Consider the following 14,698-nt stretch of genomic DNA (forward strand, 5'->3'; position numbering starts at 1 on the left):
TGTTTCTCTTTGTTTTGATTTTCCTTTAATAGAATACTATAATAAAGGGATTTGAATTTGGAAATAAAAAAATCCCAGTGCTGCGCTGAGCACAGGCAATGTATTCAGAGCCCCTCTATCTGCACTGGAGCCCCCCGTTTTGTCAGTTTTTGACCAAGTCTGAACTCCGGCATAGATTTTCCCCAAACTCTGAGAAGGCATCTATGATCACACAGCCATGCTGGATGAAGTGGTTAACCTAGCCAAACCTCGTTGCACAGCTGGGGACACCTGGCTAAGGGGCTGTCCTTGCCGCGAGGAGACTGGCGGGGTCCAGCACCACCCAGCCCCCAGCCCCCTTCACTCTACCTGCTCTGACACACCACTCCCTGGCCCCCGTCGCCCTGCCAGCAGTTGGTGTGTGCTTGGGGAATTAGAAACACATTTTCATATATTTAAGCAAATCTGCTGTGATGATTCAAAAAAAAAAAAAATCAGAACCTGCAAAGCAAAGCCGAAGAGAACCATGCATCGTCTGCCGTTTCCCACTTTCTCCAACACTCTGGTTCCCTCCAGGAAGGAGCCAGGCCTCCTCGGGGGCCCGGTGGGCCCTGGCCAGGCCTGAGGCAGGAGAGCCTGGGGTCTGGGCTGTGGATTAGGAGCACAGCCTGGACCCCCTTTCTGGGGTGGTGATGGCTGGCTAGTGAGGGGAAGGGGCTGCAGCTTGGCACCTGCTTCTCTGAGCCTGCCAAGCTCTGGTCCAGCCCCAGGACTTGCATGCCCTGTGGGCCTCCTCGGGTCTCTGCCTGCCTGGTGCTCCTTTCCTCCTCCTCTCCTCCCCCGACACCCTTGGTCTAATCCCTCTGACACTGGGGAGTGGTTAGGAGCCAGGCGGAGAAGACTGAATCCCAGCTCCACCAACAGTGGGCCTTGGGGAGCCTCGGTCTATTTCTCCATCCGGGGCACAGTGACAGCCCCGCCCACAGGCTTACAGGGCAGGGGCATTGATGAAACCAACCGGCCAAGTGGCCTGTCCCCTCCGCTGTCATCCACTCTTCTGAATGCTTCCAACCCCTCAAGGTCACAGACCACCCTGGTGCCCAGCCCCCTGCCTCTGAACTCCCACGGCACACTAGCCAAAGCTCGTTGCACAGCTGGGGAAACCTGGCTAAGGGGCTGTCCTTGCGGGGGTCCTGCCCCGTCCTTCACTCTCTCTGCTCTGACACACCGCTCCGTGGCCCCACCAGCAGTTGGTGTGTGCTCCACAGCACACTTACACACTGGGCTCCCGGGCTCCTCTTCTGTTAACGTCTACTTTTACTCCTTGTGTCTCTCAAGCCAAGTTCTAGACTGGGGTGAAAAAAATTATCCCTTCTCACCCAGACAACCAGCCTTTGAGACCGTGTTTTGTGTCACCCCAGTTTTCAGATGAGAACACCGAGGCTCAGAGCATGAAGGACTTATCCAAAGTCCCACAGCCCAGAAAGGGATGAGCATGAGCCCCCACTTGTCCCATCCCGAACCTCAACTTCTCACCCACAGCTGGGGTCGCTGGCCTGTCCATCAATCCACCCCTGCTTCGTCGTCACACATGGAACTTGAGGCAGTTTGTGTTAAACACTCATTGAAACAGAAAAATGAATATATATGAAAAGTCCGGGCCAGGGGATGTAGAGAGGCAGATGAGCCTGGGGAAGGTGGGGTGCATAGACTGGAAAGTTCTCGAAGCTCTAAGTCTGACACTCTTTGGAACGATGTCTCCTCCAAGCCCTTTCCCTTTCCCTAGGCACTCCAGCGGCTCTGCCCCCCACCCTCCTCGGGGTGTCTGGACCCCAACTCCTTCCCTTGAAAAAGTAGGAGGCCAGGATTTCATCCACGGGGCCCTCGCAGGCAGGGCTGTCCCCATCCTGTCACTCGTCTGCTCCCCAGGAAGGAGGCTTCGCCAAGCAACAAGATGTCATGCATGGAACTATTCTTGTCCCAGGCTGGGACCTGCCTCGGGCATTTCAAGAGACTGAGCGGCTTTTAACTAAGGGCTGGATGAAGCTCAGTTTCCAAAATTGCTTCCTGTTTAAGGACAGAGCTGTGCAGACCTCCTGCTACCAGCTAACTGAAAACCTCACAGAATAGGAGTGCAAACTGGGGAGTAGAGGTTTTGGGTGCCTCCTCTGTCCTGATCGAAACCCTAGTTCTTCCCATAAGACTCAGCCCTAATCTCTCCTCCTCCGAGAAGACTTCCTGGACTACACTGTCCTTCCACCCACCCACTCATTGGTTCAGTAAATGCCTGCTGAGCACTGACTGAACCAAAATGGAGGGATGCGAAGACGAACAAGGCAGCCATGCCCCCGAGGAGCTCCCAGCCCAGGAGGGAGGCAAACATCAGGCGTAGAGTAATGAACGTGGATTGAGCATCCATATGTGTATTCTATCAACAGTCCTATTTAAGGAAATGAGACTCAGGGAGGTTAAGCCTCATGCCAAAGGTCACACAGCAGGGGATTCCAACCTCTACGTCTCTGCCTCTAGAGCCTGAGCTCTTAACTAGGAGGCCACATCTGTGAGCTTAAGTGACAAGGATGCAGCCAGATGAGGTCTTTTAACCCTCCTGGGCTAGGGAGTCAGGAAAAGCCTCCTGGAGAAGGTGGGTTCCAGCATGAACCTTTTTCAAAAGGTTCAAAAGCTCCTTTTTCAAAAGGAGCCTGGGTTATCTAGGTAAGCACAAAAGGGTCAGACATGAAGGAAACAAAGAAGACATTCCAGGTAGAGAAGGCGGGAAAACTCTGCGGGAAGCTGGAGCTGGGAGGGATGGGCGGGGCAGGGGGGTCAGGGTGGGTGGAGGGGAGGCGGGATGTGCCTTCATCCTTTGCAAGCTCCTTACACTAGGTCTCCATCTCACCCACTCAGTGTTAGTCGGGTACCACCCTGAACACCTGCCCTGTTTCTCTTGTTGTCTACTTGGATTTGCAAGAGTTATCTCACTTCTCCCCGACAGCTGCGCCCGGCATGAGGTCAGCCCTGGAAACTGGACAGGAGGGGTGTGATGTGGAGAAGGGGGGAGGCTGGAGAAGGGTGTTCCCCTGTCCTCTGTGGGTTTGGGGTCAGAACACAGGGGGAGAGGGGGCCCAGGCCAGTGAGCTGGGTGCTGGTAAGCTGGTGAGCTCAGTGCCACTGGATGGAAACATTTCAAGAACGTCACGTTCTGGCAGGAGGCGGGGCATCTGCGACCTTGATTGCACGTGGTATTCAATGTCACAGTGGGGAGGGGCTTGAGGTCTCCAGGACCCACCTGCCACCTGAGTTATCACCCCAGCAGACTCCCTAGGGGAGGGATGGGGGGCCATTGGCTCTTCATCTAGGTAAACTGAGGCACAGAGAAGGCAAAGCAGCTTCTGAGAAACACGTGTGCTCTGGGTTTTCCTGTATGTCAAGACCCTGGCATCTCTGTGTGCTGAAGTCTCCTTAGATGAAATGTTTAACATTCACCTATTCCACCATGGAAAAGTCCAGATGCTCAAGACTGGATCAACAGCACTATCAAAGCCTCACACTAGAAGAGAACTGGCATTCTCTAAGCACTTGCTGATATTCTGAGGGAACCACTTCCTTCTCCCAGCAAGCTGGAGAGGTGGGCAAGGCAGCCCTCATCACATCCCATTACCGGTGGGGAAACGGAGTCTCAGAGACTTGTCGCAGACCACTCAGCCCATAAGCAGCAAAGCCAGGATGCAAGCTTGAAGCTTTTGTCTGGATATCATAACACCTTTCCGGAACCTTCCACCAGGTCTCCAACATTCAGGAGTCTGAGCTCCTAGCTTCACCCCTCACTCTGGGATCCCCGCTCCTCCTGCTGTCTGCCTTCCTCCTTCAGCAGTAGTGACACCCCCTTACTCTGCAAAGGTCCCATGGGAAGCACAGGTCTCTTGCCTGCCCATCATCAATAATAAGTATCACCCATCGTTGACGGATTATGTAGAGCAGTGTTTCTCAGAGCATACCCTGTGTGCATCTGAATTACCTGAATTTCCTGTTAAAATGCAGCTTCTGGCTCTGAGGGTCTGGCAGGGGGTTGCCCAGGACCCAGTATTTCTAACAAGGTGCATCTCGGGAGGCAAGTGGGCAGCCAGCTGTAGGGCCATTCTCAACATCACCTGCCTGGTCTGTGCCCCCAGCCCTCTTTGCTCACCATCTCTCTCCTGAGGCTCAAGGCACAAGGACAAGGTCTCCCCCTTCCTTTCGTGGCTGTGCAAGTGCCTGGTGGGCAACCTCTCTTTCAGGGCGCCGTGGGACTGCTCCCCATCCTCAAGGGGCCCTGCAAGAGGCTGAGAAGCCTTTGCCTCCTTCTCTCTGGCTCTGCAGACTCAGCAGCCTGGCCCCCTCCGGCCAGGCACTGGGAGTCAGAGGTGGGAGGCCGCCCGCCATCTCCTGCGGCCCTCATTGAAATTTCGCCCTTGCCCGAGAATCTTTGGTTGAGAGCTCAGCCCTATTAATTCTCATTGTGCATTTAGAGCCAATAGGTTTTTATTTATTCATTTATCTTGGTCTTCCTCCTCCCTCCCCTTCCTCACTGGGCTGGAATTTACAATTCAGGTCTCAGGCGGCCTTGCGGAAGGACAACCAGTCCAAGGCCAGGAGAGTCTGCACACTGAAGCCTGCGAGGGGCAGTCACCCCCCTCCCCCATCCCCCCCAACGGGCAGTCACCCCCCTCCCCCACCCCCACCCCACGCCCCCAGCCCCTGGCGCACCCTCAGGACACTTCAGGGCTCACGCTCTGACCTGGACGGATGTTGCGACAGGCCCAGCACTCACCACAGGAGGGATGCCAGGAAACAGGGACCCACTGGGCAATCCTGAGGCTAAAGTGGGGCTAAGGGCTGCCTGGGTACCACTAGGGCGCCCCCTGGTGGCTGGTTAAAACCACCGGCCAAGGCTAGAGGAATTAACGACTACCTGACTACATATCCAACCGCCTGCGCCCCTTAGCCCAAGATACAGGGCGGGACGTCCTCAAGGCTGGGGTGGGGCAAAGAAGCAAAGGCCCGGACACCGCAGAGAGCACAAGAGCCGCAACAACCAGCAAACGACGGCTACCACACCGTGAGCACCTACTGTGTGCTGGTACTCGCATGGCTGGGCTGTGTCCTTTCCCAGCACTGTGACACGCCTTCAGCAGCAGCATCTCTACTTCACCGAAGCTCAGAGAGGGAAGGCTGGGCCACGTGGAGCGTAAGCACAGGCCCTGCCTGGCTGCGCACAAGTTCCCGGCCTGCCCTCGAGACTGAATGACCTTGGCGGGATTTAGCCAACACTTTCTAATCCCTAAAATGGGATTAGAACGGTCACCACCTTGGAGCATCCAAGAGGTGATTTAATGAGACACACACAGAACCTCTCGCCTGGAGAATCCAGGGACGGGGGAGCCTGGTGGGCTCCTGTCTCCGGGGTTGCACAGAGTCAGACATGACTGAAGCGACTTAGCAGCAGCAGCAGCAGCAGCAGCAGCACAGAACCTGCTCGGGGAAGCTGCGGTAAACAGCGGGGTGGTGGTCTGAATTCATCTGGATGTGACCCCCTCTTCCCTGTAGAAGCAGCCTGGGCGGTGTCCCCACACCCGTGGGCTGCATGTTCGTGATCAAAGGCAGAGGTGGATGGCAGCCCATCATGAAACATTTAAGTCCATCAGGTTGGTGTCGGGACACCGAGGACCCACCAAGCAGAGGAAGGTAGAGATGCTGTTTTTCTGCCGCCGCGCTCCTCACCATCTTCCCAGGAGAGGACAGGAAGGTGGCAGAAGCTCCTTCCACAGCCCAGGGCTCCAGGACCCAGGTTGGGCGGCATCAGGACTGTGGTGGGGTGACCACCCCACCCTGGCAGCTGCGCTGGGCTCTGTGTGAGAATGGGGGCAGCCTTGGCCAGGAGAGGGCCTCGGACTCCCACCTCATGGTCTTCCCCACTCCTCAGGCCTTGACCAGAAGCTGGTCCAGTGATTTAAGATTTCGCCACCCACCCCATGCCCCTGCCCTCGGCACATTAAAATCGCGATGAATATTTAAAAGAAGAAATACACTCAAGACTCTAACACAAGAGGCGGCAGCTGGCTCTGTTCTGGGAGTCGAGTGGAGAAGTCCTCGCATGAGCTGGGGCGGGCACTCAGCCTGAGATGCGGCTCAGAGCTGGGCTCCCCCAGCGCTGACCTTGGCCCTGACCTTCAGGGGCCAGCCCCGTTGCCCACCCCTGAGCCAGCGAAGCCCTGGGGTCCTCAGTGAAGTGGGACCAGGCGGCCCCTGGCTCCTGGCCCTGTGTGGCCTTCTCCTTCACTGTCCCCCTCTCTCCCCCGCCGGGGCTGGCCAGCCTGCCCACTGCCCACAGTGACAGCCTCCTGACCACGGACCGTCCCAGTGGGAACCCCCCTCCCCAGGCTGACTGCTCCGGGATAGGATCCATACACCCCATGGGACTGAGCCATCCTTAGGAGCCCGGTGGGGACACCCGCTCAGTCCATCCATAAACCCAGAGCGCTGGAGGCTCCCCCAGGACACATGGAGGCAGCAACCACCCAAGGATGACACTGAGCCCTTCCTGTGGCTTCAGCAGCCTGGCTTCCCTGTCCAGCCTCCTGCCTGACCCAGGGCCTGCAGGGCTCTGCCCAGTGGAAGGCATCTTTTGGGAGGCAGATCAGCTCAGTGACTCTGGAGCCAGACGCTTGCATCAGAGCTTTACCACTTCCTGGGCTATGACTTTGGGCCTCAGTTTCTCCATCTGTACAATGTGAATGCCAACAGCTACCATTTAGGTGCACTTCTTCTGTGCCAGACCCTAGTCTGAGCATTTTATTTTATTTATTTATTTTAAAATATATACTTATTTTCTTGGCTGCATCAGGACTTGGTTGTGACACGTGGGATCTTTCCTTGCAGCACACAGGCCCTCTAGTTGTGGCGCCCAGTCTCCAGAGTGCTCAGGCTTCAGTAGTTGTAGCACTCAGCCTCAGTTATTCCATGGCCTGTGGGATCTTAGTTCCCTGGCTAGGGATCAAACCCATGTCCCCTGCATAGCAAGGTGGATTCTTAACCACTGGACCACCAGGGCAGTCCCTAGTCTGAGCATGTTAGGGTGAACTAAACTCGTTAGGGTGACCTGAGTGTGTGCTCTGGGTACACACTTTAAAGGACAGCAGCTCAGAGATGCCACTGGTCCAGAGCTCACTCCTTGAAACTTTGTGTGACGCAGAATCAACCCAGCTGAGCTGAGTGAGGACTCGAAGGAATGACTCGTAGTGAGCTTTCAAGCCCCACACTTGGGGACTGGCGTAAATGACCCCCACGGTTATGACTGTCGCTGTTATCAGAGCACTGATGTGCCCTGTGGCTCTGACTCCATCTTCAACTAGAGACAAGTGACACCCACTGGAACGCCTCCCTTCCCCTGGCTTAGCCAGTGACTGCGGTCACTGCACATCAGCCACCCTGATCTGACCCCTTTCTTCCTCCCTTACGAATCCCCTCTGCACTTCCACCAAACCTTCCCCTGCAAAGGGCGCTTGGCCTCTCCTCGCCTGGCAAATGGTTTGCTGGATTGGATTGGGTGGACCAGGAGGTGGCCCCCTGAAGGGATGAACAGGGGGAAGGCAGAGTGCAATCTTGCAAATAGCACCCTGCTTGCTCGCCCAGATGCTGACTTCCTACAAGGGAGGCGGGGCTTATCTGCAAGGCTGGGCAACTATGACTACAGTGGTGGTTTGGTGGTTTTCCCAGAGAAGAGGATCCAGTGATCACCAGGCCAAGAATTTCTCCACCCCAAAGAATGGCATCACGTGACCCCAGCATCCTCAGGGCAGCCTTTGCTCTGGCGCATTTCCAAGGTGGGACAGAGACGGTCCCAGTCCTACAGGCGGGAAAGTCAGCCTGGCGTCCGGGTCCTCCCGCTGTGTTTGCCCATCCCAAGGGTCTGGCCCAGACCCCCACCCCCACCCACTTGGCCTGAGGGAAGGCCACAGCAGGGGGCCAACTTACGTGGGAACAGAATCTCTCCGGAGGGTCTCCGCATGTGATGCCAGAGGGCTCCACCTTCACTTTGACATAGTCCTTCAGGCGCATCACCTTGGGCTGGCAGGCATAGAACTCCCAGGTGGGGCCTTCGTCCGTGGTCACCCAGGATTTGCAGATGTCGTAGTCCCCGGAGGCCAGCGGCAGGCAGTGCAGGAGGACCAGCAGGCGCAGCATGGCGGCGCAGTCCCCAGGGGCGCGGCCCGCAGGGGGCCCAGTGAGGCGGCAGCTGGCTCAGGCGGGGCGCACAGCCTCAGCATGGAAGAGCCACATCTACCGGGCGACGGAGGCCAGATGTCCCAGGGACTCGGCCAGCTTGCAAACAGCGAGGAAACTTGGTTTTTCCAAGAGGCCGATACGGAAAACCAAGAGCCGGCGTTTCTCAGAGTGTTGATGGGCAGATCAAGAAGTTGCCCACAACTTGGCGTCCTCCTCACCTTGGCATCACCCCTCTCCCAGAGGTGAATCTGATCAAATCAGGCAAACGCTCCAATTGTGACCGTGGATGGAAATGGGAGATGGAGAGAGTCCGCAGGGATCTGGCATGAGGCCGGATCAGATTGCTTTTAATTTTTGTCCTTCCAATCAATCCAGCTCTTTTAAGGGCCCTTTCATGTGTGATGTGTGCTCAACACAACTGCACAACAACCCTCTGGCCTGCATTGTAAAGATAAAACAAAATCAGGCGGCGTACCTGTTAGCTGCACACACGTCCCCCTACGGGACTGGACTTGGCATTTTGGCCAGTGAAAGAGATTTCTTTTCATATGGGCTGAAAGCGACAACAATCACAGCTGGACTGAAGCACGAAAAGCAGCGACTGAGGTGTTAACTGGGGAGCACCTTATTGGGCTCTGCTTTGGTGGGGACAGGCGCTAATGGGGGCAGCTGACCTTGGCTGGTAGCCATCGGCAACTTATCAGGAAGTTTCTGAGACTTCAGCTCCCAATCCATCCAGGTACCCGGGGTCTGGCTTGTCTTTCATTGCAGGGAGGGAGGAGAGAGAGCTCATTAGCAACAACACCTGCAACAAATTACATAGAGAAAGAGGGGGATAAAGACGTAGAAGAACAAAAGCTCTCTGGCAAAACGTGCAGAACACGAAGCTGCATTAGCAAGGTCTCTGGAGAAAACTGGGTTATTTTCATTAATACCGGAGAAGCACATTTGGAGACGGGGTAGATTATTCAAGAAGGCGATGCGCTTTCTCCTTATTTCTGGGGGTCCTGAGGTCAGCAGAAGCGTCCCTGTTTGGGGTCAATGACTTTCTAAAAAGCCCCAGGAGCCGAGACGGAATGGTGGCTTTAAAATACTGCAACTGACAAGTCAAAATGTCAAAACCGTTGAAGGCAGAGATGAGGCTGTAATTATAGGTGTCGATGAGGCTGTGTGGACAGGCTCAGATAGAGAACGGTCCACGCATGGCCAAAAGTTACACACCAGGTGCTAATAACTGTCTCCAAAATTCTGAAATGGTGAATTTAATTTTCAACTGTAAGGAACTAGGGATGTTGAATACTTTGACGGAAGTGACGATGGTGTGTCCTATTAGATTTTTCCGATCGAGGCCAAAATTTCGCAGTCATCCTTAGAGGGTATGTTTATAAACAGGTCACCATTATGATTATTGCTTTACTATTTTAAGCTACTTGTAATTATTTAAAAGCCCTAAATAGATATAACTAACGACTCCAGTAATGTGATGTGTTCCCAGACATTTGATATATCCCCAGGAGAATCTGGTCCCCCAGTGAGGGATCCTGGTCAGAAATACTTAGCCAATAAATAGGGTAAAGGTTACTGCAGTGAGTCACACCAGAGCCATGTGTGTTATTAATTCTGGTAATTATGTCTCTGATTGTTGCACCTAAATTCCCAAACTATTGCAGCAGCCATGCTACCTTCACCGCTCACCTGACTCTTCAGCCATTGTATCTAGAAGGTCCTGAAGAGACAACTACGTTTCCATGCTCCTCCATTCTCCATCCAGACACAAACCCACTCCTGCCCCAAATGACAAACTAGAGGGCTGGGGACACTGTCCAAATGGGGTCTGGCCGCTCAGCTCCTCCCCAGGCGGAGTCCCCAGCCTAGGTCCCAACGCTCCAGGCTGGGGGCATCATAAATCTGCATTAAGGCAGCCCCTGCCCCTCTCTCTGGCTGAAGGGCTCTTGATGGAGATGAATGAGGAGCCAGGGGGACACATTTTCACATCTCACCTCTGGCTGTTTCGAGAGAAACGGTGTTACAGAGTCCTCCTGGCCTTGAATGTGCTCCTTGCTAGAAAACTCTCAGAAAGAATCCGCCTGGAGACTATTTTTACAACCTGAGAAAATGTAGTAAAAATAAAATAGCGCCGGCCGGCAAAGGTTTGGATGCCTCTATCTGAGCTTTGTGCTGCCCAGAAAACAGCATGTCCCTAATTAATTCTTCCAGCCGCAGGCTCCCAACTGTTCACTCCCAGGTGGGGCGCTCCTGATACGGGACACCAGGGCGCCAGGCTTCTCGGCTCCCAGGAAGGACCCACCCAGCCTGGGGCTTCCTTCATCTGCAGTGATGCTCCCAGCCTGAACGCTGCTGGACGTGGGGAGGCAGCGAGGCCCGGAGGCCAGGAGGCCCGCCAGACCCACGAGGCAGCATGCCTTGCCGAAGTATTAATTGCTTTGCAGTTGCGTTGGCTTAAATGCCATGCATTCCCTGGAAAACGCGGTGAGGGTGGGGGGCCAACAACCACAAAATCTGCCCAGGAGGGGGGCAATAACCGTGTTTACAACTAGTCAGTCAACTGGCATTGCTGGCACCATAAGGGAATTGTGAGCTCAGCACGAGAATATTATTACAGTCGGTTTTTGCCAAAGAGGAAAAAACGGGAGGGGGAGAGACGTGAGAGTCTTCGGCACCGTGAGGAGGAAAGCGAGGAGAGAGAAGCCAGTATAGGAAATTTCAGGAGTAAGAGGTTGGGTCCCAGTAGATTGTTTTCTCCTTGGAAAATAAATCTTCACCTGATATTATTAAGAAACTGCAGCTCCCAGAAACAAATAGAATCAATGCGCTTTATTTTCTTTTAAGAGTCCTCAGGAACGGGAGGGGAGGGGGAGGGGCTGATAGCCAGGGTATTAAAACCCGAAAATTAGATTTTACCAGGATTTCTGAACTCAGATTTCTCTGTCTTATTGAATTAGCGCCTCTCGAGCTGGCTGGGCTCGAAGCAAGCTCCTCCCGAGTTGCCGGCTGGGCCCTCGCCTCCTGGGAAACTTGCCTGGTGGGCGGGGACCCCCTAGAGGTGGTCCCTGGAGAGGGGGAGCTGGGAGTTTCTCCTGGGACCCAGCCCACACCCCGGTTTCTTTCTTCCTTCCCAGCCGGACAGCGGAAGAGGGGGTGAAATCTACCTTCAGATGCGGTCAGGGTCACCTTCCAGTCCCACCCCACCCTCCCAACTCTAACCATCGCCCCCCCGCCCTCGAAACCCGGGCCGGTCCCATGGGTGCACCCGCTCACCGCCGCCCCGCGAGCGTGCATCCCACTGCTGGCGGCCCGGGTGCCCCAGCCTCGGAACGGCAGCCTCTTCGGGCTCCGGATGCCCACCTCCCCCCGCCGCAAGCCCTCTCAGCTCTCAGGCAACCCCTAAAAGTTGAGCGCGGCGGGTGGGGCGCGAGGAGGCCTCCACAGGGAGTGTGGGGCTGCGGCACGGGGCTACTGGTGGGGTGGGGGGTCAGCTCCCCGCCGCGGACCCCAGGGGTTCAGAGTCCGCGCTTCGGGTGGGCTGCAGGCGTCGTGCTTCGCACGGCAACGTGCCCGGCAAGCCCTCCGTCGCTTTTTGTCTTTCCGAAGTTGAGTGTAAACCCCGGAGCAATTAATAATCACACCTTTAATAAAGGCCGGGCGAGCGCCGAGGGGTGCCCCCCTCATTTGGCACCTCCTCCCTTAATTAGGAGACGCCGAGCAAAGCGCCCGGCAATTACTCTCATCCTTTTGCCCAGCGCCGCAGCCGGCAGCGACCCCGCCGCCGCCCCCAGCCCCCAGGCAGGCAACTTACTCGGGAGCCAGAGCCGGCGGACCCTGCGAGCCCGCGGTCCTCTTCCCGCGTCCCGCGGCCCCTGCTCCCACAGTCCGCGCGCCACCCAGCTCCAGGTTCCACTCCACACTGTCCCCGAGCCGGTCCGGGCGCATAATCCTCCCCATCAGCCCACCCCTCCCAGGCGCCGAAAGAAGTTTCTAGCGGCGGCCGGAACGCAAGAGTTTTTCTGCGCAACTCGCACATTTTCCCAGTTTTCCGAGAGGGGAAGGGGATGGCAGGAATTGGCGTGGCTCTAGAGGGTGGCGATTCAATCAGGGTAGGGGAACTGCGCGAAGGAAGGGTTAATTTCCTTTCCACAAACACATCCAGGCGTTCTCTTAACATCCACCCTCCCGCCCCACTCACTCGCACAAATGGTGGGAAAAGACCCTGGTGGGGAAAAAGCCAGCCCCGAAAGACAAGCTACTCCTTTAAGATGCTGCTACAAACGCACACTCACACACCCCTCTCCAAGCGACTCCGGTCCTCCGCTAGTAGCAGTCGCCACCAATAACTTTTGCATCCGAGCCTCGGCTGGGCTACTGTTAAGTGGCTCCCGGGCCCCGGGAAAGCCTGCGCGGTCACCGAAGCCCTTTAAAAATGAAAGCAGGCTGGCCAAGCTGCAGCATATCCACCCCCCAACCCCGCTCGCCTCCCGGGCGCTCCCCGCCCGCCTTACCCCGGCTCGGAGCGGCTTCCCGGAGCGGAGACCCCGGAGGCCGCCACCCTCCGGCGCTCTGCCTCCCCCGTCTGGCTGGCGCTGGGTGGGGGCGAAGGCCGAGGGCTGCGAGCCGCTGCTCCTTCCCCCCGCCGCCTCTGTAGCTGTCAGATCGGGGCTGGGGAGCCCTCCGGCCGCCGGGGGGGCCGCCCGCAGCCGTCCCGGAGACGCGGGCCGGGGGAGGGGGCCGCCCGCGCCACCTGCATCGCCCGCCGGGGGCCGAGCCGGAGGTCGCCGCTAACAAGTGCAAACTTTTGGGGCCCCCTGGGCGGCTCTGAGAGGACCCGCGCTCGGGCACCGGGCAGCCCCCGGCCCGGGTGGGCTTCGCGGCGGCTCGTCGGGGCGCCGGGGCATCCCCCCCCCCCGGGGCGCGGCGCGGGCCAGATGGCCGGGGCGCTTCACTGCCCCCCTGCACTCCGCTCCAAGTTAATGCTGAGGCTAAATCCTCTTGCCATCACTCACGATCACCATCGGGGCTTTTATCTCCCGGTCTGATCCGGGCTGCGTAACTTCCTCTGTGTGGCTTTAACACACCATCCCACCACGGAGCAGCGGTCTTCTTAAAGGTGCAGGAAGGAAATACTGCGAGACTCGGGGGACGCGCCACGGCCCGGGGAGGGGCGCGGCGAGCAGGGGCGTCCCGGCGGGCCCGCGGCCAGGGTGGCCCCGGCGGGCGGCCGCGGGAACGAGCCTGCTCTGGGGGGGCGGGGGTCGCAGCCTACACATCGCCTCCCGGCCCGGGGGCCAGCGGGTCCGCGCACACAGAGCGCATCTCAGCCAGCTCGGGCCAGGCGCCGCGGGGCTGCGGCTTCCTTTCCCCAAACCCCGGGGGCCCGACCGGGTGCCAGCGCCCATGGGTGTGGGGGCTGCCCCATCGGCCCCGGGGGAGGGGTCCAAGTGAGTCAGTCCGCCCCCCGCCGCCCCCCGCCCCCCAAACAAGCCAGGGGCTCAAGGCTGCTGCTCCGTCTCCCTCTGTGAAGTGCTGCCACCCAGAAGGCCCCAAGCAGTGGGTAAAGGGGTGGGTGGGTGGATTTGGGGAGACGGGGAGGGGGACCATCTGAGCGCACAAGCGGAGCCTGAATACCAGCTGACACATCGCCGCCTCCACCCTGACGGGCCCTGCTTTTGACGGAGCCAAGCCAGCTCCGGAGGGAGTGCGGGGTAGGGGGCAGGAGGGGCCTCACTCCCTGGCGAGCCTGGGAGGAGGGCGTGGGAGGACTCCCGCAGGGGCCTAGGCAGAGGCCGGGGGATTGGCCGCACTGGGCAGCCCCCTGGGGCTCTTCAGCGCCCCCAGGCCCCCACCCCGGAGGTTTCCTTCCGGGCTGCCTCCCAGGCCTGTGGGGAGAGCTGTCTCCATCTTGCAGGGGCACCGGTGGCTTTCAGATGCTCCCGGGTGCGCTCCGGGTGGGTTCTCACTGCAGCTCAGGCAGCCGGCTCTGTCATTGGGAAGCATCAGGAACAAAGAGCCCGAGGTCGGAGAGAGAGAGAGAAGGAGGGACTGGACCAAGGTCACCGAGGGTGTCAGGGATAAGAGCAAGGTGTGCCCCTGGGGCCCCCACCCCGCTGCCAGCCTTAACCCTTCCCTTCTCTGGGCTCCCCCCAAGCTGGCTGAGGGGGCTGTGGTGCTGAGTAACGTTTAGCCGGTTGTTGCAGAGTGGACGTGGAATTCAAGACTGTCCTCTGCTTTAATAGTCATAATCATAATTTAACATTTATTGAGCACCTGCTTTATGCCAGGATCCATGCAAACCGCTTGGTGTGTCTTATCCACTGGTTCTTCCCCACAGACCTGGCACTTAACTCCTATTAGTCAAGTCCCAAGTTATAGTAATCGATGAAGCTTAGAGATGTGAAGTAACTCGCCCAAGGTCACACAGCTGAGGGAGACGCTGGCCTGG

General features: G+C 57.6%; 1 protein-coding gene across 6 annotated transcripts in view; it reads right to left on the bottom strand.

The window, feature by feature from the left end:
- NTNG2 (netrin G2) overlaps positions 1 to 13,321 on the bottom strand; it is a 70,750-nt gene extending 57,429 nt beyond the window's left edge. For 3 of the 6 annotated variants that reach the window (XM_027966244.3, XM_042248034.2, XM_042248030.2), the window contains exons 1-3: positions 12,762 to 13,321; positions 8,919 to 9,049; positions 7,993 to 8,682 (exon numbers count right to left, since the gene is read on the bottom strand). In XM_027966244.3, the coding sequence (XP_027822045.1) occupies positions 7,993 to 8,202 (210 nt within the window). In that variant the 5' untranslated portion in view covers positions 8,203 to 8,682; positions 8,919 to 9,049; positions 12,762 to 13,321. Of the gene's footprint in view, positions 1 to 7,992; positions 8,683 to 8,918; positions 9,050 to 10,244; positions 11,533 to 12,761 lie in introns of those variants that run through there. The other 3 variants (XM_042248032.2, XM_042248031.1, XM_042248033.2) reach the window with 3 other exon arrangements.
- Between the last annotated feature and the right edge of the window lie 1,377 nt (positions 13,322 to 14,698).

Source organism: Ovis aries, chromosome 3 (assembly GCF_016772045.2).
Source record: "Ovis aries strain OAR_USU_Benz2616 breed Rambouillet chromosome 3, ARS-UI_Ramb_v3.0, whole genome shotgun sequence".
In the NCBI taxonomy this organism is placed as follows: Eukaryota; Metazoa; Chordata; class Mammalia; order Artiodactyla; family Bovidae; genus Ovis; species Ovis aries.